This window comes from Lactuca serriola, chromosome 3 (genome assembly GCF_051521515.1).
Source record: "Lactuca serriola cultivar US96UC23 chromosome 3, Lser_US96UC23_V15, whole genome shotgun sequence".
Lineage (NCBI taxonomy): Eukaryota > Viridiplantae > Streptophyta > Magnoliopsida > Asterales > Asteraceae > Lactuca > Lactuca serriola.
The window spans coordinates 171,713,771-171,737,659 of record NC_136410.1 but is presented as its reverse complement, the minus strand read 5'-3'; the positions used below and the strand labels follow the sequence as shown (position 1 = coordinate 171,737,659).

General features: G+C 34.7%; 1 protein-coding gene across 2 annotated transcripts; it reads left to right on the top strand.

Moving 5' to 3' along the window:
* Nucleotides 1–16,331: 16,331 nt before the first annotated feature.
* Nucleotides 16,332–19,760, top strand: LOC145093364 (uncharacterized). Of its 2 annotated transcripts, none has more exons than XM_079031474.1 (7): nt 16,332–16,469; nt 16,564–16,602; nt 17,098–17,216; nt 17,317–17,589; nt 18,347–18,954; nt 19,200–19,324; nt 19,412–19,760. In XM_079031474.1, the coding sequence occupies exons 3-7, from the start codon at nt 17,142–17,144 to the stop codon at nt 19,441–19,443; spliced, it is 1,113 nt and encodes a 370-aa protein (XP_078887600.1). In that variant the 5' UTR covers nt 16,332–16,469; nt 16,564–16,602; nt 17,098–17,141; the 3' UTR covers nt 19,444–19,760. The 2 variants fall into 2 exon arrangements, with proteins under 2 accessions (XP_078887600.1, XP_078887601.1); XM_079031475.1 differs by having other exon boundaries at nt 16,564–16,640.
* Nucleotides 19,761–23,889: the final 4,129 nt, after the last annotated feature.

The following is a 23,889-nucleotide window of genomic DNA, read 5'->3' as shown; positions in this document are numbered from 1 at the left end:
CCAAACCATATCCTCCTTAGCAATCTCTCAAAATCAGAAATGCTAGAAAGCCTAACATTCTTCATCTTTGTGTGATTTTGATCTTGTGAAGCCATTTTGGTGGTTTGGAGCTTGGAAGGAGAAAAAAGAAGTTCGTGAAGAAGAACTTGTGTAGCTTGAGCTCAAGGATCTGAGATATCATCATCATTTAGTACTCATTTGAGGTAAAGAGCTCACAACTTGCCTTATGTATGCTTAGATCTATGGTAAAAGGTGTTTTGGACCTTTTTGGTCCCAAGAATGGATTTTTATGGTCCAAATCCGTTTGTAGGCTTAGGGTTGCCACCCTTAGTGCTATATGAGTCCAAAAGATAGAAAAGTTACCATATTGAAGGTCTTAATGTAGCCAAGCATGAGTTTTAGTCATTTCTATGGAAGTTAGTTGCCATATTTCAAGTTTGGGTCCATTTGGTGGTTTGTTGACCCTGCACCGGAGGGTATGGGTTCCTCACTGGGGTGGAGTGCGTCAGGTTCTTATGGAGGAGGCGCACAAGTCGAGATTCTCTATTCATCCCGAGGCGACGAAGATGTATCGGGATCTTTGCCCTGATTATTGGTGGCCCTGCATGAAGCGAGACATAGCATGGTATGTGGAGCGGTGCTTGACTTTCCGGAAACTCAAGGCCGAACACCAATAACCTCACGACAAGATGCATCCGTTGGATATTCCAATATGGAAATGGGAAGTTATTGTTGGATTAATGTCTAAGTCCATAACTATAATTGGTAAGACTTGACCCGACCCGACATGATCCATTTGGGTTGCATGGCATCATGCACTTGGATTGACTATAATGAGAGAAATAAGACACTTATGGTTATTAATATATTATAAGTTCTAGTATATTAATAATAAGAATAATAAGATTATTTAATTAGTATTGATAAAGAATTAATCCAGGATTAATTAAGTGATCAAAAGAAGACTAATTAAATATATGGGTTGATTGTGCAAATCATCCATACTTATATAGTGGGCTAATGCTCCATGGATTATCTAGTTGGGCTAAAACCCATATGATGCCCCATGGATGCTCCATGGTCTATTTGAACCCATGGATCCAAGGAAATGGAAAGTCATGACAATTAGGGTTTACCCTAATTGTAACACTATATAAAGATCTTATTCTTGACAAAATTGGCGACTAGTATCATTCTAGAAAGGGCTAGCCGATTTTCATGAAGTGTAGAATTCTCTCAAGTTATTCCAAGTGTATTTGGTGTTGTGTGAACCATTTGAGGTGTCACACTTGGGGCACTAGGAACTCAAGCTTCATGAAGACTTTCTACATCAAAGAGGTATGTATTCTATCTTGATACATTCATTGTTTTGTATGCTAGATTAGGATAATACCTTGGAAGCTCTTATTTGCATGTATAATAGAGAAAACATAGATCCAAGGTATTTAGGGTTGCATGTACACTTAGGAGTGTTAGAATGCTCAAAACCCAACAGTGGTATCAGAGCCTAGGCTTGTTTTCTTGTTATACTTGCAAAAGAAGCTGGAAAATCGAGTTTTGATGTTGTCTGCCCAGCAGACTCGCCGAGTCCAAGGCAAAAAGCATCCAACTCGCCGAGTTGGTTCGTGCACTTGACGAGTTGGACCCCCAGACAGCATAAATTCGACTTTTTTTGCTGGAATTGGACTAGGAACATTACCCTAAGATGTTTTTGGACTTATAAACTTGTTTTTGATGTGGTAATGTTCATGATAATCCAATTTCAAAGATAATTGTCAATAGATTCATTTTTTGTATTAGTTTAAGGTTTAAACTAATTACATGAAAAAGTTTGATTTGAATTATCTTGTTCTTATGAGTTGCTTAGATTAATAGAAAGTTGAGTGAAATAGTTGTTTTCAATCCAAATTATTCTAAGACTTGATTCTAAAATGTGTTTTTGTAAATTGTCCTCAAGTTATATGAAAAGTCACATTTAAGTTTCATAAAACTCATAAAAGTTGGCAAAGGTTACAAAATGAAGAGTCTAGTTCTAATTAAATGGTTTTATGACTCCATAACTTGTCCTCAAGTTATGGAGGACCAAGAGTCTCTTCATTAAATAATAAATAAATAAATAAAGTGTAACCTTAATTAATTCCATAAGTTATAAAATAAAGAAAAGTTAATTTTTTTATTAGTTTAAAGTCTTCCATAACTTGTCCTCAAGTTATGGAACTTGAAGAGTTTTTGGATTAAAACTACTTTAAAAACATAAGTTATGGAATTAATTAGTTTTGAATAGTTTCAAAACTTGCCCTCAAGTTTTGGAATTTGTAAAGTTTTCTCTTATGAATACTTTAATTCCAAGTTAGCCCTAAGAATTTTAAAAGTTAAAATTCAACCCTTATACTTTATAATATTATAAGTTAATAATATATATATATATATATATATATATATATATATATATATATATGTATAAGAGTAAAGTCAGTCTTACCGCAAGTACGCCTCATTCACGAAGCCGGTCTATAAGGTGGGTATAAGGTTGTTGCCTATAAAATGGCAACTTAATGGGTGTACACTCTCACCCACCGCTTGCTTGACTGGTGGAGGGTCGTTAGCCGAACGGGTTTGACAGGACTATAATTCTCCCTTCATTAAAAGTATTAATGATAAATACTAAGTACTAAACCTTTTATAAATACCCAATCTTAGTTACTTAGGAAAATGTTAATAAGGTGCTAATCCATGAAATTACAATTTGCACTTTGTTTAAGTCGGTTGGTGGAGCGTGTGTGGTTAACCGGCACGCTAACTCGTATTTAACAAGGTAGGCAAAGGGTAACTTAATGTTTATCATAGTATCGATGGAGCGTGTGTGGTTAACCGGCACATCGATTGAGGGGTAAACACTTAAGGGTACCAAGTAATTTGCATGGTTACTTCACACCTTGTTTTGTGATCCTCGGCATCCCAGTCACAAAACCTGAAGGGCACACTCGAGATTGAAACATGCCATTGAACAGTTCAATGAATCTCAAAAGATCTAGGAGTTTCAAAACCAATTAAAACCTCATAATACATTTCGTTTATCTTGGTGGAAATTGGTGAATCGTCATTCACCTACCTTCAAATATTTTATAGCTTGGATTACGGCATACCTCTTCTAAGTTATAAAATAGTTTTTTGGGTCCTAGCCTTAATATTTCATATTGGGTGTCATATTAAGGACTTAAGATCAACTATCTTGAATATCTCCCAAAAGATGTCTGGTTTAGACAGTTATGATCTTCCCAAATCTCTTGAAACAAGCTTTCCTAAATGAAGATGATGTTCCTTGGAAATCATACTTCTTTCACCTCCTCCAATGATTCTCCCTAACCCACAAGTTCAAGGTCACTCAAGCCCTATTGGCAAGGCAAGGTCTAGGTGTGATCACATCTTGGAGATGTAGTCACATATTGACAAGCCGGGAGAGTTGGGTGTCAAAGTCTTGAGAAAGTTGGTGGTTCAATCACATAGTGAGTTACTTTGGGACACCTATGAAACAGACTATGACAAGACCCTTAATGATCTTATCTATTTGTTAAGATCAACTTCCCAATGGAAAGGGATCGGCCATAGTCAACTCGGTTGACCAAATGGTAAAGAGAAAAGCTAAGTCTGTGATAGTCCCGTGTACCATTATCAAAGGGTCCATATGTTTGTATTGCCAAAGGAAGGGACATTGGTTACGAATCTGCCAAATTTACCTAAGGATGTTGAAGTCAATAAGTTTGACTCTACTTCAGGTAAAGTCCACTACCTAACTCTGCTAAGTTTCTAATCTGAGATTCTTGATACATGATGTGACTGGGTCACATGTTGATGTTTTAAGAATCAAAGAAAAGTAAAGAAACTTAAAGAAAGAATATGCTGAATCTGATCGCGTAGATGGATTTCTATCGCGTAGCTTGAAGATCAGATTCTTGAGCTACTTCTTAGGAGTTATGAGATATTGCTTAGAAATAGATAACAACAAGTTTTCATATGGATTGTAAGGATAAGTTTTTCCTCAAAGTTTTAAAATAAAAGAAATTTTTTGATTTTATTTATTTTAAAATATCCTTACAATGGTATTTGAGGAAAAATTGTTGCTTATATGATTCCATTAATAGCAAGAGTGGAAATATGAAATTGATTCTTTCATTTGTGGTAATGTCTAAATTTACCAAATAAGGAAAGATTCTCATCACCCAAGTTTCAATTGGACCGAAACTTGGAATCATGCAAGTTGTATAGCATGATGAATGAGAACTTTCAAGTATTGGAAAATTAAGACTAATTACTTGTTCACATGGATGTGTGAGTCAAGTGAAGGACTAAGGGATCGAGTACACATTCTTGTGCACTGGTCAAGTCCACCACAAAAGATTGATAAAACTATTCGTCATAGTTTACAAAAGCTTAGTAAATATGATTATACTTACAAGCTTAAGTGTAACTCTGAGACATTGGAAAAAGGTTCTAATGTATGACAGAGCGAATAAGAAGAATCAAATTAGGCAGAAGGATAAAAGTTTCTCAAATCTGAAAAGATGGGAGAGTACTTTAGTATCAGTTTTGTGATCATCTTAATGATTAAGAAACCATAGCACAATTAGTTCTCTAAGGAAATCTTAGTGCATTCTTATGACTAAGCAGAGGGATCTTGAATTGTTGAAATGGTTAAATCAAGAAGATGAGTCATACTTCGTTCCAATACAAGTCTTAGAGTCATACTCCAAGATTGTAACTTGAGTGATATGTCTTAAAGAAGGTTTAAAACACTTGTCAAATGTAAGAGTAAAAGTTCCTACTCTTGTACATTTGAAATTGGTAAGTTGTGATGTTTTGGATAAAACAAAGACCAACTAAGGCCAATTGTGTGAAGTGTTTGTCTTGATTAGAATCCACACTATCTCTTGAATAACTGACTAGAAAGTCTTATATGTCAAGAGGACAGTGGGAGTCTTAAAATTCTCAAGAACTAATCAAGAGTAAAACCTAAAGTTCTTCACTAGCACACGACTTGAGGTTTATAACCTATCGTGTTGACATAGTCTATGCCCATTCCAGTTAAAGTTGGCTTTGCATATGAGTTCTTAGAGTTCTCAATGTGTTGCACAACAACTTGGAAGCAATGGCAGGCCCTTGAGCTGCCAGGTGGCAAGAAGTTAAGATTGAGTTCAATCCATATGAGTTTGGATTTGTCATTATCCTTGTCTTGTGACTATGGTTTTGACAATTCACATGGATAAGAACACATAAACCATAAAAATCTAAGTGTCATAAGGTTTTTCTCCGATTCATGAAAATGATGGTGAGGAAACACTTTCACTAAGTAGATTTTAGCTAGATAACAATTGTGATATTTGCATTCTCAAAGTCGTTAGTGGAGCATGTGTGGTTTACCGGCACACTAACCTGGACTTGTGAGAAGTGGCAAAAAGGTCTAACCATTATGATTACGGAATCCCTCTTCATAATTGTTTAGACACACAAGTGTACTATCTAAGGGAAGGTGTATGATTTTGATAAAGTTTTATCAAAACAATCTAGTATCAGAAATCTGAACTTTGGTAAGAAAGTCAGCTGATTTTTGAGTACATGTCAAAGCTAGTGGGAGCATAAGTGTTATGCTAATAATCATCATGTTAGTGGGAGCATGATAATTATGATAAAGGTTGCAAGTTAGCAATGTTAATTATAGAAAACAAAAGGTTTCAATTGGGAAAAAGTTGTTTTGCTATAATTAAGGGAGAGGAAATTATACTTCATCTCAAATCTATAAGCTTAGATCGTGAGGTTTTAATCATTTAGTAAAGGATATATATATGAATTTCATGTTGGAATGGCTCAACATAAGGAAATATTGTATATGAGTCCATTATTTGCGTTCTAAAATTCGATTATGATTACGGCATCCCTTTTCATAATCTGAATTATGAGAACTTGGCAAATTGAAATGGAAATGTTATAGCAAAAGACTGGTTTAGTCTTTATGTGAGACATCATGAATCGATTCTCATATGCTTCGGATATAGGATCGATTACATGTGCTATATTCATCCTTTCTAAAATTTTCCAAATGCCTGGGGCATTAAGAAGGGAAAAGGTTTAGAACTGGATATCACTAAAAGGATTAAACAATTGTCGAGGACAATCTAAGGTTTACCAAAGATTGGGTGCTCAAGGACAGTTGGAAGTATAGTGATAATTTTGGAAGGACCATATTGACATAGTCTGTAAGGAGGCAACTCTTGTTCAGAAGGGATAAGTCAAAATGGAATCTAGAAATTTTTCAAAGTTAGAATTTTCAATCTGTTTGAGATTAGGAAACTTAATGCAAGAAGGTTGTTTCTAAGGAGCTGATCTGCTTTGGAATACTCTGTAATGATTGTTGTCAAGTCTTTCTAACTTTGTGCATAATCATTACAAGAAGATCAATGCATATAAGTTTAGAATCCAACAGATTTCAGTAAATGACATGAATTTGGAATTCTTGTATTTGCAGTAAGGATTTGGGAGTGTGAAAAGAGAATCATTGAAGTTATGTTCAATGGACTAGTTCACAAAGTAAAGATCATAGACAAACATAGTATGCATACTTGGTGTATGGCATGACTAGTGTTTAGAAAACATAGTGTACATGCTTGGAGCATGGGACAACTATTGTTTTAAATTCAAGAATAAAGTTGATAGCTGAAATAGTATACAATGAATAATGTGTAATCATATGGTGATAAATAAAAGGTGTTTTATTTATGTTCATAGGTTTTGATACCATATTGGATTCAATTATTATTGTGTTTCATTTTGCATGTTTTAACTTCCAGAATAAACTAGGTTATTCTTCCGGGATGACTAAGTTATTCAAACCATCCACAGTCGGTCATATGTTGGAAGTCGATATGAATTAAGACTGTCATGGGTTGGCTTGTAGAGGTCTAAGGTGTTGGACAAAGGGCTACAACACTAATGAGTGCTCATAAGTTCTGAGTATTGGATTCAACCCGCGCTCATTGGAATCACTTCATGGATTTTATCACGAGTGATCATGAGACGATAATATCTTATATTCTTCAAACCTAGAGATATGAGTTGTTACTATGAGTTGATAGTACATTGATTGCACGAAAACGCATTTGGTAACTCGATGTTATAAAACGTGCCTTTGTGTATGATTCAACAAGTAGTAAAACAAGCCATATGAGTCAAAGTTTATCCATTCCTTTTACCTTCGGGATAAAAGCGATATCTGTGGGCCCCTCGATGATTTGACGATGACAAATGGAAGTGCTCGGCCGGGCCAGGACTGATTTGATTTGTTCAATTAGTCAGTCATCATAAATCGGAAATCGGGAAACAACAAATGGACAGAGAGAATGATTATAATCCATGTCTCAGTTCATATGATATCTAGAATGGAGGAATATATGATCCCTTATCTAATGGACAAGTCACTGACAAATGTCAGAGTTCATCTACAAGGTCAGAGTTCGACAGAACCTTTTGAGAGCTACGATTGCTGATCGGTTCCTGAAGTCATACGCAATAATAGTTTTAGACTTATCCAAGTGGAAGACTGTTGGATTAATGTCTAAGTCCATAACTATAATTGGTAAGACTTGACCCAACCCGGCATGGTCCATTTGGGTTGCATGGCATCATGCACTTGGATTGACTATAATGAGAGAAATAAGACACTTATGGTTATTAATATATTATAAGTTCTAGTATATTAATAATAAGAATAATAAGATTATTTAATTAGTATTGATCAAGAATTAATCTAGGATTAATTAAGTGATCAAAAGAAGACTAATTAAATATATGGGTTGATTGTGCAAATCATCCATACTTATATAGTGGGCTAATGCTCCATGGATTATCTAGTTGGGCTAAAACCCATATGATACTCCATGGATGCTCCATGGTGTATTTGAACCCATGGATCCAAGGAAATGGAAAGTCATGACAATTAGGGTTTACCCTAATTGTAACACTATATAAAGATCTTATTCTTGACAAAATTGGCGACTAGTATCATTCTAGAAAGGGCTAGCCGATTTTCATGAAGTGTAGAATTCTCTCAAGTTATTCCAAGTGTATTTGGTGTTGTGTGAACCATTTGAGGTGTCACACTTGGGGCATTAGGCACTCAAGCTTCATGAAGACTTTCTACATCAAAGAGGTATGTATTCTATCTTGATACATTCATTGTTTTGTATGTTAGATTAGGATAATACCTTGGAAGTTCTTATTTGCATGTATAATAGAGAAAACATAGATCCAAGGTATTTAGGGTTGCATGTACACTTAGGAGTGTTAGAATGCTCAAAACCCAACAGATATCACTATGGATTTCATGACTAAGCTTCCCAGGACCGCACATGGAGTGGATTCGATTTGGGTCATCGTGGATCGGTTGACCAAGAGTGCTCATTTCATCCCGATTCAGGAGAGTACATCGGTTGAGAAGCTAGCCGAGATCTATGTACGTGAGGTGGTGGCACGTCATGGAGTTCCTGTGTTGGTTGTGTCAGGCCGAGATGTCCGTTTCACTTCCAGGTTTTGGAAGCGGTTTCATGACGAGATGAAACTCGTCTTCACCTCAGTACAACTTTTCACCCTCATACGGATGGGCAGAGTGTGAGGACGATTCAGACTCTAGAGGACATGCTGTGTGCGTGTATATTAGACTTTGGTAGGAGTTGGGATACGTATCATCCATTAGCGGAATTTTCGTATAACAACAGTTATCACGCTAACATAGATCGACCTCCCTTTGAGATGCTCTACGGGACGAAGTATAGGACCCCAATTTGTTGGGGTGAGGTCGGTCAGAGAGTCATGGGGAGCACTAATGTGGTACTCAAGACCACAGATAAGATCCAACAAGTCCGGAGCAGGCTCCAAACATCCTAGAGTCGGCAGAAAAGCTATGCCAACAAGCACCGTTCAGACCTAGAGTTTCAGGTAGGGGATATGGTCCTCCTGAAGGTGTCACCTTGGAAAGGTGTCATCTGGTTCAGGACGTGGGGCAAGCTGGGCCCTAGGTACATCAGTACGTTCAAGGTTTTGGCTCGGGTGGGCCGGGTTACGTATTGACTGGATCTGCCAGCCGAGCTTAGTCAGATCCACAACACTTTTCATGTCTCCCAGCTGCGGAAGTGCTTAGTGGATGACTCCGTAGTGGTACCTTTAGAGGATATTCAGGTGGATGACAACATAAACTACATCGAGAGACCACTAGCCATTATTGATAGGAAGACGAATGAGTTGAGGAACAAGAGGGTAGAGCTGATAAAGGTGCAGTGGTTGCACTGCAAGGGGTCTGAGTGCACTTGGGAGCCCAAGGAGGAGATGGGGGAGCACTATCCGGAGTTGTTCAAGGCAGCGGACTTCGAGGACGAGTTCTGGTTCAAGTGGGGGAGAATTGTAACACCCGTGACTTGAAATGATGCTAACTATTTAGTTTTTTGTAATTAATTATTGGACTATGAGATTTATGTTGAATTATTGAGTTGGGCCTTTATTGAGTGGGCTGTTATATTTGTGTGCTGACTGAAGACGTACGATGGGCGTAAGCCTAGCATATGCGGGGCGTACTGTCAGCATTGGATGTGGGGGGTTGATGTGCGTACGTGCATCGTACGCGAGCCGACCCAAAACCCTAATTTTTAGGGTTTAAGTCAAATAAATACATCATTATGTCCCAAAACCTAGCCTCCTTACCAGTCTCTCAAAATCAGAAACGCTAGAAAGCCTAACATTCTTCATCTTTGTGTGATTTTGATCTTGTGAAGCCATTTTGGTGGTTTGGAGCTTGGAAGGAGAAAAAAGAAGTCAGTGAAGAAGAACTTGTGTAGCTTGAGCTCAAGGATCTGAGATATGATCATCATTTAGTACTCATTTGAGGTAAAAATCTCACAACTTGCCTTATGTATGCTTAGATCTATGGTAAAAGGTGTTTTGGACCTTTTTGGTCCCAAGAATGGATTTTTATGGTCCAAATCCGTTTGTAGGCTTAGGGTTGCCACCCTTAGTGCTATATGAGTCCAAAAGATAGAAAATTTACCATATTGAAGGTCTTAATGTGGACATGCATGAGTTTTAGTCATTTCTATGGAAGTTAGTTGCCATATTTAAAGTTTGGGTCCATTTGGTGGTTTACAAGCCACCAAGTAATCGACTTTATGGTTTAAGACACTTTACTGGACTCATATCTGCGTTTGGAGCTTAAGGTCTTAAGGTATTAAGCCTTTTTGGAGTTTATGGCTTAACATGTTAGTACGTTGGGTGTACAATCCCGTACGTTAAGCGTACAAGCCATGCAAGTTGTACGCTTAGCGTATAGAGGAGTACACCCCGGGTACTCACTGGATATGGGTGTTCGTTATTTGGGTCAATCCATGAACTTTTTAGCTATTGGGCCTTAGTGGGCCATCAAAAGTCAATTATTGGTCTAAGGACATGTTTGGGGCTTAAGGGAAGGCCCATTTGAGGATTGGGCCCAATTTAGAAAATTAGGCCATTAGTGGGCTTGGAAAGGCTTTATAGTATTGGACCATTGATGTTATGGATTTGGGCCTAGGTTATGGTTCGAATTAGATCAGGGGTAAAATGGTCATTTTACCTTAAGAAGGATTATTGAGTTTTGACTAAGTGTTATTTTTCACTGATAGCTCGGGGAGTCGTCAGAGCAGCCGTTAGAGATTTTGTACCGTGAGATTCTACATTCAGCTTTAAGAGGTGAGATTTTTTCCTGTATGAACGGGTCGAAGGTACCAATGCCCATTGTTGTAAAACTCGCCGAGTTGGCCGAGTACTCGTCCGAGTACTCGCTACTCGGCCCCTTGCCGAGGCGAGTTACAAAATCCAAGTACTCCCCGATCGGCCCCTTGTTGAAGTGAACACTGTTGTAAAACTCGACCAACTCGATGATTAATATGTATAGTATACTTAATGATTTATTACTTAACACACACATATGTGATTATTACTACATATATATCTTAAATTTTCAATAATTATTCACGAAGTGGGACCATTGTGTGTTTTTTTAGTTTTTGTGTATTTACATGTATCTAATTTTGTTATATATTTCATTTAACTTATGGTTTTAACTTATGATTTTGACATATATAATTTCCCTAAAAATATTTCTATATTAATTAACAAATTCGAGTACTCCCCGAGTACTCGCTACTCGGTAGTCAGCCGAGTAGGTATCGAGTAACGAGATCTACAACCATGCCAATGCCCGAACTGTATATGTATGTTAGTATGTTCCTGACCAAGGTCCGATGTTGGGAAGTGCCCGATGTAGGTTTATATGTTTCCAGATTCTGATCTGATGTCGGTCAGTGCCCGAGGAATGTTTGTATGCTTGATGTCTTCGTGATTCTTGCATGTGTCTATATTGTATGTTTTCAGATTATAGTCCGATGCCTGGCAATGCCCGAGGAATGTTTGTATGCTTCCAGATTTCGGTCCGATGTCGGGCAGGGCCCGAGGAATGTTTATATGTTTATGTTATGTGATTATTTATGTGTATTTGTTAATACGTTTATATGTATACCGAGCTTTTCTCGATGTCGAGCGGGGCCCGATGCCGGGCAGGGCCCGATCCCGGACTCTGTCCAATGTTGGGTGGGGCCCATGATATGTTATTATGTGATTATGTGTATGGTATATGGTAGTTTGGGGATACTTACTAAGCTTCGTGCTTATAGTTTTCAATTTTGGTTTCAGGTACTTCCGGTAGCAAGGGGAAGAGCTCGGGATGACTGCATTGCACACACACCATGATGTTAGCCTGAGATGTTTACTCTGATGTTTTGATACTCTGATTTGATGTTTGGAATACTATGACTTATGTTTTGATGGGATGATTTCAATAACTATGGTTTATTTAATGGTTTAAAAATGAAATTTTTGGTCATGATTTTTGGGATGTTTCAACACGGACCTATCCAATGGCAACGTGTTCCCTAACAAAATACAAATCTATTTCCACATTTTTGGTTCTTTGGTGTTGAACCGGGTTAGAAGCTAAGTACATAGCACCCACATTGTCACAAAACGCAACAAAAGACTGAGATAAAGGGCATAATAGTTCAAGAAGAAGATTGTAGAGCCAAGAAGATTTGGAAACAACATTAGCTACCTGCTACACTTAGCTTCGATACTAGACTGAGAGATGACGTGTTGACGTTTTGAAGATCACGAGATAAGATTGTCACCAAGATAAACACAGATTCGGTTGTACTCTTCCATGGTCATCTCTACAATGTCGAACATGGTATATTCTGGTTCGCTTTCTTCCTCAGTTTTGGATTTGGGTTTTGGATCGATTTTGTGTGTTTCGTATCCCTCGTTTTTCTTGCCCATCTTTCTCTTATTAAACTCTGAGTCTGGATCGTCGAAACCAGTTACAATCTTCGATGAAGATCCCCTCGTCATGTACTACTAAAATAAATGAAAACCAAAGTATAAAAACGAACAAAAAACGGAATAAAAATAAACAAATGACAACCTAATTTCCACAGTGTGGATGAGTATGTACCACGTCGTGGGATCTGGAAGACAGAAACAAAAGTTTAACTTTCTGCAGATTTTACCCCACAAAAAGGATCGAATAACAAATAGTATGCAAATTTAACTAAAATAAAAGTGTTCCCCGTTAATGGCGGCACACACTTGATACATATTTTATATGCTAGTTTTTAATTTATTTATCCTATCTAATCTAACCATCTAAAATGCAATAGGCAGTGTACTTAGTCACGTAATAGAATAGTAAGGTAAGTAAGGTGTCGAACACTTAGGGAGTGAGAATGATTTTAGACTAAATAGATCTACTAAAATTTAAATGATTTAAGCAAATAAAAAAGAATTGAGGGTTTGTTATGATTTTTCAAGTTCATAAAACTTAATAAAAAGTTTGTTCTGATTTTTCAAGTTCATAAAACTTAATAAAAATCAACTCCTAAAATAGCAAACAACTATTTAAACTAAAGACAAAGCAGGAAACGATCTTGAAAACTATATTTACAAAATACTTCCGTTTAGACTCGATTCACTTATTCCCTATGTGTGATTTATGGACAGTTCAATGGATTCAATTTTGATATTTATTGATTCCTATAATAACTAGTATAATGCATAAAGTATTAATCCTTTGATTTAACAAGACTTTCTATTTAGTGATCAAGTGGACAAACAATCAAATAAACCATTGTTTAGTTTGAATTATGTAAGACTTGAAGTGTAAATTGATATTAATGTTAGGTCCTATTTGATTTGGGTCTTACCGAGTCCGATCAGACAAAAATGTCTGACTCGGTCAGATCAATGTGGGTGAGTGTGTTTGATATGTGGAACGACTCGGCCAGAACCATCTGACTTCGGTAAGTAAGATGAAAGTAGTTGACTCGGTCATATTCGTTTTCTTTACATTTTTTCCCTTTGCATCACAAATCCATCGACAATGCAACAATAAAGCTACCACAAAAACAACCATAAACATGCCCTGTTCACACACAAGAAGCAGGAAACTTTCCATAAACACCACAACCCTGTTCCTCCTTTTAAACCCAACAAAAAAATCGCATCTTGTTGAGAGAGAAGCAGAGGGGAGAACCCTTTTACCTGTTAATCGAGTCTAAGAGGATTCAAAAATACGATCGATCGAAGAGAACAAGGATAAGAATGTGAGGGTGTTTTGGTAATAATATAGGATTACACCATTGTCATTCTTAGAGGAAGGTCCAGACATCTATCCATGGTGGTTACCTGATTGTTCTTCCCACCAGAAAGGAACGAAAAGTTTGATTTGCAGCGGTGGTGTTGTCATGGTCGATGGTTCAAATGAGGGGTGGAACTTCCCTAGAAAAGAGCTACAAGTTTTGTATGGAGATTGGGTTAGATCCCATTCTCTCTCTAGAATCGACTGAAATGAAAGTGAAGAGAAAAAAAATGTGTATTAATTTATTATATTTTTCATGTATAAAAATGAAAATACCTTTGACTCATGACTCATGGACTGGGTTTTCACATGTCCATTACATTTGGTTAAATTATTGTTTTTAAAATAAATAAAATTTAGTTTTTTATTCATTCCTCAAAACTGTTAATTTTTAAGTGATATATATGTAATTCATGCATTACATGTAGACCTTTTATTAATTTAACAATGTTCATCGAAGTTAAATCTGCATGCAAACAAATTTATTTTAGCTAAGTATAAAAAATGGACATTTTTATCATTGTATAGAGCAGCAGGGTAAAACGGTCATTTTTCATCGGTCAACATATTTAGTCAGATGTACAATCAAACAACGTGGTTTCTTACTCAGTCATGATTTTTTACCTAGACAGACCTTTCACAGTCAGCAATTACCAAACGGGACCTTAGTAAATAACAAGTGCTATATATGAATTATCATCATATAATTGACTTACACATTAAAGTTACAAACTTTTCTATTTAACAATAGGTTTTTGTTCAAAACTCTAGTCCTACAATTTTATACTTTATAAAATCATAAGATTTAAGCACATTAAGATAGATAGATCATCTCATCCTAACAATATTCAGCAATAAACAAAAAAGTTAGAGACTTTAACACATAAGGATCTTTATCAAGCTTAACATAATAAATAAACCACTAGATTGAATCCAAAATCAATAAATCAACACATAGGATCAAATATCATTTACTCTAAACGAAAGTTAGGGTTTTTAGCCCATGACTACAACAGAAAACAATATAAAACTAAGCAAACTTTGAACCACATGATTAGAACAAAGCAAACCGAGTTATTACACGTGATTCTGCTTTCGATCTCTTCAAAATAAGCTCTCTAATCGAATTATGATCTCCACAGTCCCTAAGAGGTGTCTCTGGTCGCCCAAAGTCGGAAAAAACTTGTTGCATCCATTAGGTTTTGCAAAAAGGTCAAAATTTATATTTTCCATAAAATAGCCTCCACGTTGTGGCATCAGCTTTCATAGCGTGCCTTCCACAATTTCCAACACATATTCATCTAAAGGATTTATCGGGGTAAAACCCTCCGCCATGACGTGGAGAATAAACTTCCACGACGTGAAACTTCAAGAAATTCAAGATGTTGACTTTTGTTGACTCAAGCTAACAATCTTGCTTCCAGTTCCACATTTTCGCTTCTTTTATCCGAACATGTCTTCTCTGTTACAAAATAGAGTTTTAACATTATAAGCACCTTTTATCTCTAATTTAACACTAAATGTAGTTAAAAACAATGAAATATCCCATAAAATATATAACCAAATATGGTGATATCATTACACACATTAGTAGTTTAATGATTTGAGAGTCCGTGACATTTTCATTATTACTTTTGGGATTATGATTTATGAACAAATGATTTATCTTGATTATAACTTTATGAAAATGAGTATTTCAAGGACAGGCATAAATGTGACTGTAATGGTAGTGCGATAGTGAGTATACAATTTTTAGAGGCGTCGACGGGTGTGTGGTGGTGTAGTTATGCGCTAGTGGTGCGATGGTGATTTGGTGGTAGAAAGAAAGAGATAAAAATGGTGAGTTGTGTTGGTGATTGTGACAGACCGACAACTGAAAATGAAGGTTTTAAGAGATAATAAAGAGTTTCTAGAGGGTGGGAGGATTCAAATTTTGAAATGGTATCTTAGAGTGTTTGATTGTTATTATTCATTGCATAAGCTCGAGATAAGAGAGATGAGAATTCAGAGTTTAACGTTGAATCCCCCATTTCACATTGGGAATGTGATAGTACGTGCACGTTCGTCTAATAGGGCAGGTTCATATATACGGAGAAAGACAAGGCTTACTAGACTTTATAAACAAATTTAATGAAATGATAACAATAATCGTGCCTAGTTCATATGGTAAAGTATATGGTTTGGAAGTGAGATATAAGTGTTTGAATCCCCCTCCCTTGTATTTTCTCTAAAAAATCGGATTTTTTTAAATGTGAAGAAAAGACATGTCACATTAATCCATTAGGCGCCACACCTCACCATTTTGTTAATAAATTTTTATGTAGGACTAGATCATAGACTGATCCAAAACGTTAAAACCTTGTTTCCCTATAAAAAAAAAAACTATAAACATTTAAATATATCTATGACAATTCCAAAACCCTCCTTATAAAAAAAAAAACTATAAATATCTCAATACATTTGTTTTTGTTTTTTTCCACAAAATATTGAATAGCCGTAGCTTCAGCTGGGATATCCGTGCCCTTCTTGTTTTTTAATAATCTTGCCCTTGTTTTCTAGCGCTTTCAATTAACTGCTCCGCTGAATACCTTTACTAAAGCCGACTGCTAGCGAAACCACCAATACAACACTCATTACCCAACAAAAAGTAGAGAGAGAAATAGCCGAAGAAAGCGTTCAATGTTCTTAAGCGCATGACATCCAATTCAAGGTAACGTCTTAATCAATGTTCATCACCTTCGATTTCAACATTCTAACAACTTTTATATCTCTTCGTTTGTTTTTCTCTCGTGTTTCTTTTTCAGGATTAGCAAGTTAGGGTTCTGAGAGCTCTCTGATTTCAGGTACATTCGCAGATCTGAAGTACATTCCGTTCAAAAAAGTAATTTTTGTTTTTGATAATAACGTTTTCGATGCATTGCTCCATTTTGTTATAAGATTTCTTAATTGAATCATTAACTTGTTGTCTAAATGTTCAACGATTTTCCTGAGTTTCTTTTGTTTTCACTGATCGACCTTCTGTGCTCCCTAGATCTACTGTAATGCTTCAGTTCTTAATTCCTTAATCTCCATGGATGCGTGCTTATAAATTCTCCAATTTTCAATTTACGAAAAGGATAGGTGAATTTGTAAACTTTACCTAGATTTAATAGGACAAATCGTACTTCGAACTTTTCCTTACAATGATTAATGAGGAAAATTAAAATAAATGAAAAAGTAGTTCTTTAAAGACCTAATTAATTCATCTTTCAGTAAGCATATGCAATATAATATATTAATATTGCTGTTATTCCATACTTGTGAGTTCCATATTTGATATTTCTTCCTAAATTATGCAGAAAGTTGAAGGATACACCAGTTCCAATCATCATCTGTCAAAACAATGGGAAAATCTCCAGGAAAGTGGATCAAGACTAAACTTTTTGGGAAAAAATCATCTAAATCTAATCTCTCTAAAGTAAGAAAAAAAGACAATTTAGTCACATCAATTATATAGTTATATGTATTTCATCAATACATTATACATCTTCATCTTAATGCCTTGTTATTTCTTGAAGGATGCTACATTAGAAAAGAAGACCTCGATCACTTCTAAGGCAACCTCAAAGGATTTGGATGATGATTCCATGGTGATTTCAAGCCCAGTTCCTCTTGTTATGCGTGTTAGTGAAGAACATACAGAGTTAGAGAAGACTTCAAGTGTGAACCTAACGAATAGTACAAGTGAAGTTGCAAGAAGTACCACTGTGCTGAATACTGAAAATGAAGATGAGTCAATCAGACTAGAGCAAGCTGCTATCAAAGCACAGGCAGCTTTCAGGGGCTATTTGGTAATATTCTTTGGATTTTGTATTTTATAATAATTTCAATTTGTTTCCTAGTTATGTGATTTCTTCTCATGTCTTTAAAACTATTTTGGCATTTTACAATTCATCTTTAGGTAGTGTTTGGTATGTAGTAATTAACTAGGGAATGGAATGGAGCATGTTGTTTTGCCATGTAGGAATGGAATAGAGCATTCCTACTCCTGAGCTGATTTTCATTCCATGGGGGATTAGTGTTTTTTTTTTTTTTGTTTTTTCTTCATTCCTTGAGGGAATGGAATGATTGATTACAATTATAAATTACTTTTTCATATAATCTTCAATAACTATAATCTTACAAATTTCTTTTCAAAACATAAATTAAATTATTTTTAGTTATCTTCCGATTATGAGTCTATTATAAGATTTCATGTCATGTAATTTTATGTATTTTTTTGTCAATTTCTTTTGAAGCGATAAATAGACTTTTTTTGACTATCTGAAATATATAGTACATATTTCAAACGACATAAAATATGTTTTATAATGCAATGTTTTTAGGTACATATCTTTATATTATTAAACTTTATTTTTCAAGAAAATGACATTTCTTTCTTTTTTTATCAATCAAATCTTATTTATTTTTCTAATAGTGCATAGCAAAGAACATGCTTGATTGCAATGATCCATTCCATTACTTTGCTCATTCCATTCCTTTCTGATTCCATTCCATCATACCAAACAAACCTTTATGCCTATATTGATGTGAATAAATTATGTGAAGGCTCGTAGGACATTTTTGTCTCTCAAAGGTATCATACTTCTTCAAGCCCACATTCGTGGTCATTTGGCGAGAAAACAATTTCAACTCAAAGTCCGCAAACCAAATCTCGAGGGCAATCTGGTCATTTCCACTGAAACTGAAAAACCCAAACCCACTTTAAGAAAAGTATCAACCCAACAACCAGAATCAATCCCTGAACAATCTCATAGTGAACTCGAGAAGGTCAAACAAAGTCTACGCAAAATTTCCGTATCAATGGCTGCAGCTTCTGGACAGGGTCCACCTCCACCTCCACCCGAGCCTGAGTCCGAGCCTAAGCCTGAGCCTGAGCCTGAACAGGGTCCCGCTGACCCCGAGCCTGAAACTGAACCTAAGCCTAAACCTGAGCCTGAACCCGAGCCTGAACTACCTGTGAATTTGGAGTCAAATGGGAAAGAACATTTAAAAACAAAAAGGAGGAAATCTCTTCCGGCGAAACAAGAGCATGTTGAATGTGTATTGCAGAACACACCTGTTTTACCGAGTTATATGGCGGCAACTGAATCCGCTAAGGCGAAGCTTAGAGCACAGGCGGTAGCAGAAGATGGTGGTGAAAATGGTTTCATCAGGTATTACCGTTATATCTATAGTTAATGGTGAAAATTATGTACTTGTATTCATGATCATACATCTGTATGTGTGTTTGTGTGTGTGTGTGTGTATATATATATATATATATATATATATATATATATATATATATATATATATATATATATAGTTCAATCATATCGTGATATATTAGGTAACTAACAAACAAGTTTAACTACCACTGTTTAGTGTCCACTAACTATAAATATATCGGTAATATCAGGCGGCATTCATTGCCATCGTCGACTGGAAAACTGAGCTTGCAGTCGCCTAGAGTTCAGAAGCCTTTACAAGCCAATGGCAAAGGATGGATTAAAAGTAACAAAGCACAAATATGTGCGAAAGATGGTAAGTAAATTTACATTCCTTAGAGTCTCTGTTTTGTTTTCCCACAAATTAGAGTCAGATTACATTACAAAGTACTTGTGATTTCAGATAAGATGATGCAGACAGGGTGGAAGAGGTGAGTGCAGAATTTGGCAAATTCATTGAACGGGTGTGTTGTTGTTGACTTGTGGTACATTATTAGACGTTAAAATAACTTTTAGCTGGTTTATTTTATTTTATTTATTATCTAATTTTATTTGTTCCTTTTGGGTGTATTAGTGAATGTGTCCAAGTGTATAGTGATGGGCCCTAAGTTTGTTTGTGTTTTTTTTTTTGGGAGAAATTTAAAGATCATTTGGTTTGTTTGGTTTGAGCATCTTGGTCCTTGGATAGTTGGATGTGTGGGATATTGTGATTATGCTTGGATGCAATGTTTCTTAAACATTTTTTTTTTTCATTTCTTTCATTGCATCATTATACTTTCATATTTTTTGTTTAAGCTTGTATTTTTTTTTGGTCATGTGTGCCTCATGTATCCTCGTTACTATATCACTCCTTACCTCATCTTTATCTTTATGCGATTTGGGTTTTGTTGTTGAAGCGTTATATCTTTATTTTTATTTTTTTTTAATACCATTGGGCTTTGGGGTATTGCATCTAATGCAAGGTGTACTGCTTGTATGGCAGGCGTTATAATGCGCAAACACCACCCCCATCGGTGCGTGGTGGACATTACCATGGCTACAATGCGAGAAATGGATTAAAGTTTCAACTGTTTGAAAATATATTACATATTATTTTTTTACTCATTAATATATCTATAAATACCAACCTAATTTCACTATTTATATATAACCAAAAAAAACTTTTATTTCTCATATTCCAGAAACACATGACCACCAACCAGAATGCAAATACACCAATACGTGAAAACCTTTTGCGTCTAAGCACAGCACTTTGGGGTTCATGCAATATGGTCTAACATTTTTTGAATTCCTCAAACCATACTTTCACAAGCTTACTGCAAAGTTTTACACAATCTCCGTTTTGACAAAACTCATTCCAACAAAATCCATCCCAACAACCACTCTCTCAACCATCCGTTCAATCATCCCAAGAAGAAACCATACAAACCGAAAAACAAAATTACAAATTGTAAGGCAAAAAAAAAAAAAAAAAAAAAAAAAACAAAAACAACCACAATGCAAAATGTCCTAAAATTGGACTCAAGACAAAGTAGTTGTGTTAGCCCGTGCCTGGATAGTCACCTTGACATAAAACATTAAAGGGAACCACCAAAGTGACAGGTCTTTGGGAACGGATTTGGATCATTTCCATGTAGCTATGGGTTCGGGGTACCTATCGGAACAATTACGACTTTACCGGGAAATGGCGTTCCTTGAAAGCAAATGTTACAAAATCCAATGACATCTATAACAATCTTTTGGCACGATATATTAGTGGTAGAAATGATTTCAATATTTATAATATGATGATGAAACAATATCAATACGAACGAAAACAATATCAACACGAATGAAAAGGGAAAGCTTTCTGCCACTAAAAAGCATGAGTAGTTTTTAAGGATGCACCAAAACAGGTACTTTTTTCGGAGTCTATTTCACAAATGGACAAATCAAAACGATAACAAACGACAGAATCGGATAGCCCGCTAGGGACTGCTTGGCTTGTTAGCGAGAAAGCGCATAAAAGAATGCTATTTCTCAATCGAGAAAATAGGCTCAAGTACATTAGTCCGTCACTGCCATTTTGACTAGGTGGATTTTGCCTTCTAGTTGATTTCTTTCTGCGGGATACCCTAGTTAGAGCAGTGAAACCTTTAAGGCAAGAGATGCGGGCAAGTCAGTCGCTAGAACTCCCAGATGCTAATAACTCGCTAGAAGGGGTAGAAAGCCTGTTCTTTTGGTACAAATCCTATTTCTTGAATGAAACTAGCTAGCTGTCTTTGAAGTCAAGTACTTAGCCGGAAAGGCAAGTCCATCGCGGGCACTACCCGACTTATTTCGATATTGCATATAAGTACAAGTTTAGATGTGGCCATCTAGACAAGTGAAACGGTCCTTGCTGTCGAAGTTTACTACTGGATAGGAATTCGAGTGAGCACAAGGCAACTTCAGACACCCAAAACCCCGATCGCCCTTAATGATACCAATGAGATGACTTTTGAAGAACCGTTTCGACGTCCAAGTTAGACGAGATAAAGGGAAGCGAGCTTCGATTCACATCATCTTCAAAAAGATCATCCAAAAATACAACTGATATAATTTTTTATGAAATAATGGAACTATTATAATGCAAGAAATAGCAACATACTTTCGTTGAACTTTTTATTTTGTAAATTAATGAAATTATAAATGTTGTAATAGGAGATGAAAGTAGAATGTTATAATACATAAATTAATGAAAGTACATTGGTGTTTCTTGAATTTAGCTGAATCAAAGATTATGTTTTGTAATAATAAAACTATTCTCCGTCCGCTGCAGAATGCGGGTACCGTACTAATGTGTGTGTGTCTATATATATATATATATATATATATATATATATATATATATATATATATATATCCTCTCCTTATTCTAATACTAGGTATGAGACCCTATGTATTACATGAGTTTATTTAAAATAAAAATCAAAATATAAAATTCTAAACATTTGAGAAGTTTGAATTTATAAGAAAAATGAGAAAAAAATATTGAATTATAAAAATTAATTTTTTTTCCTAAACTGAAACAAATAATTTAGATAAATAAATAAAGAAAAGTAATGAAGCTTTAATTTAATAATTTTGAATTTAAAAAGAAAGTTTATTAAGGAAATTAATATGCATTTATTATTGCATTTAAATACTATGTAGAATGAATAAAATAGAAAAACCATAAAATGACATGTGTAATAAAAAATGAATTCAAAATAACCACAAAGTTACATTTGGCAAATTGAATGAGAGTGTGACAAGTGACAAAAAACCATTCATTTATTAGAGTATAAATGAATAAGTTTATTCTTCTATCGACAAGTGTCACAATATTAGAAATTTTTATTAATAATATATGTCACCTATCATGTCACATGTTAACCTATTAATTCTCCATTTTAAATTTTAAATTTTAAATTTCACACTCTAACTATATTAAATTAATAATTGATTCTTCATTTCAAAATTCAAAACTTAAATTTCTCATTCTAATTACATTAAATTAATAGCATTAGATTAGAATAAAAAATAAAATTATATATATGAGGTGATATAATTTTATGTAATTACTTAAATCAACGATTATAATTTTATATAACCAAAAAAATATCTTTTTATTAATAATTTATTTAAAATAGTTTATTTGAAATAATTGATTAATAATTTTAAGTTTTTACTGTAAGGGTTTAATTAATTTTATAACCGTAATTCTCATCGGTTATATATATATATATATATATATATATATATATATATATATATATATATATATATAAGTAGGTTAATGCAAAAACATAAATATCTTGTGAAAACGCGAAAACAGATTTATCTTATAAAAATCAAACACATGTCTATAAAAAAATAAATTTATTAGCAATAAATTAAAGATAATAGGTTTACATTGGATCATGTTATGATAATACAGATTTAAAAACGTTTTTAACAATTATTTTTTTTTCACGTCCTTAACCATTTTTAAATTCACGTCTTCATAATAAAAATGTCAAAAATCATACTTTGTTAATATGAAACAATTTATCATCTATTATCGATTATCATAATGTATTTCAAAGTTTGGATGAATTATTGTACAAAATATAATGTTGAGGTGGCACAATCTCATAAAATTTTCTTGTTTTCGCGTTTTCGCAGATTATTTGCATTTTCGCATAAACCCTCCCCTATATATATATATATATATATATATATATATATATATATATATATATATATATATATATATATATATCAAGGTTGTAAAAATGGCTCGACGTTAACTAGTCGGTGGACTGGGGTCAAGGGATTAATCGGCTAGGCGGAGATTAATCGGGGACCATTAATTACTAATTTGTTAGATTTTAAAAAATTAAATATGACTAATATCATATAAAAGTTCATAAATACCACTAATATCATAACAAAATAGGTTAATATGATAAATACAACACTAATCATACGTTAAATAGTTTCTATTGAGATATAACTTCTTCAAAGTGTTAAATTTTCATCGGGTTCTACTGTTTCAGCCATTTTGTATGCATGGATTAATCGCTAGACGCTCTCTAATCGGTTAAGTAGCGCCTAGGGATTAATCGGAGATTAATCGGGACCTAATCGAGATTTTTACAACACTGATATATATATATATATATATATATATATATATATATATATATATATATATATATATATATATATATAGAGAGAGAGAGAGAGAGAGAGAGATCCGGTAAAAAAAAAATTGGTAGGAAGGTAAGAAGTTTTTTTTTTCTATATTTTTTTTGACGAACAAAACAAGTGAATCACTAGATGAATCAAAAATAACATGATTCACAAAAAAAATTCTCAAAAAAACATCTCGATGAT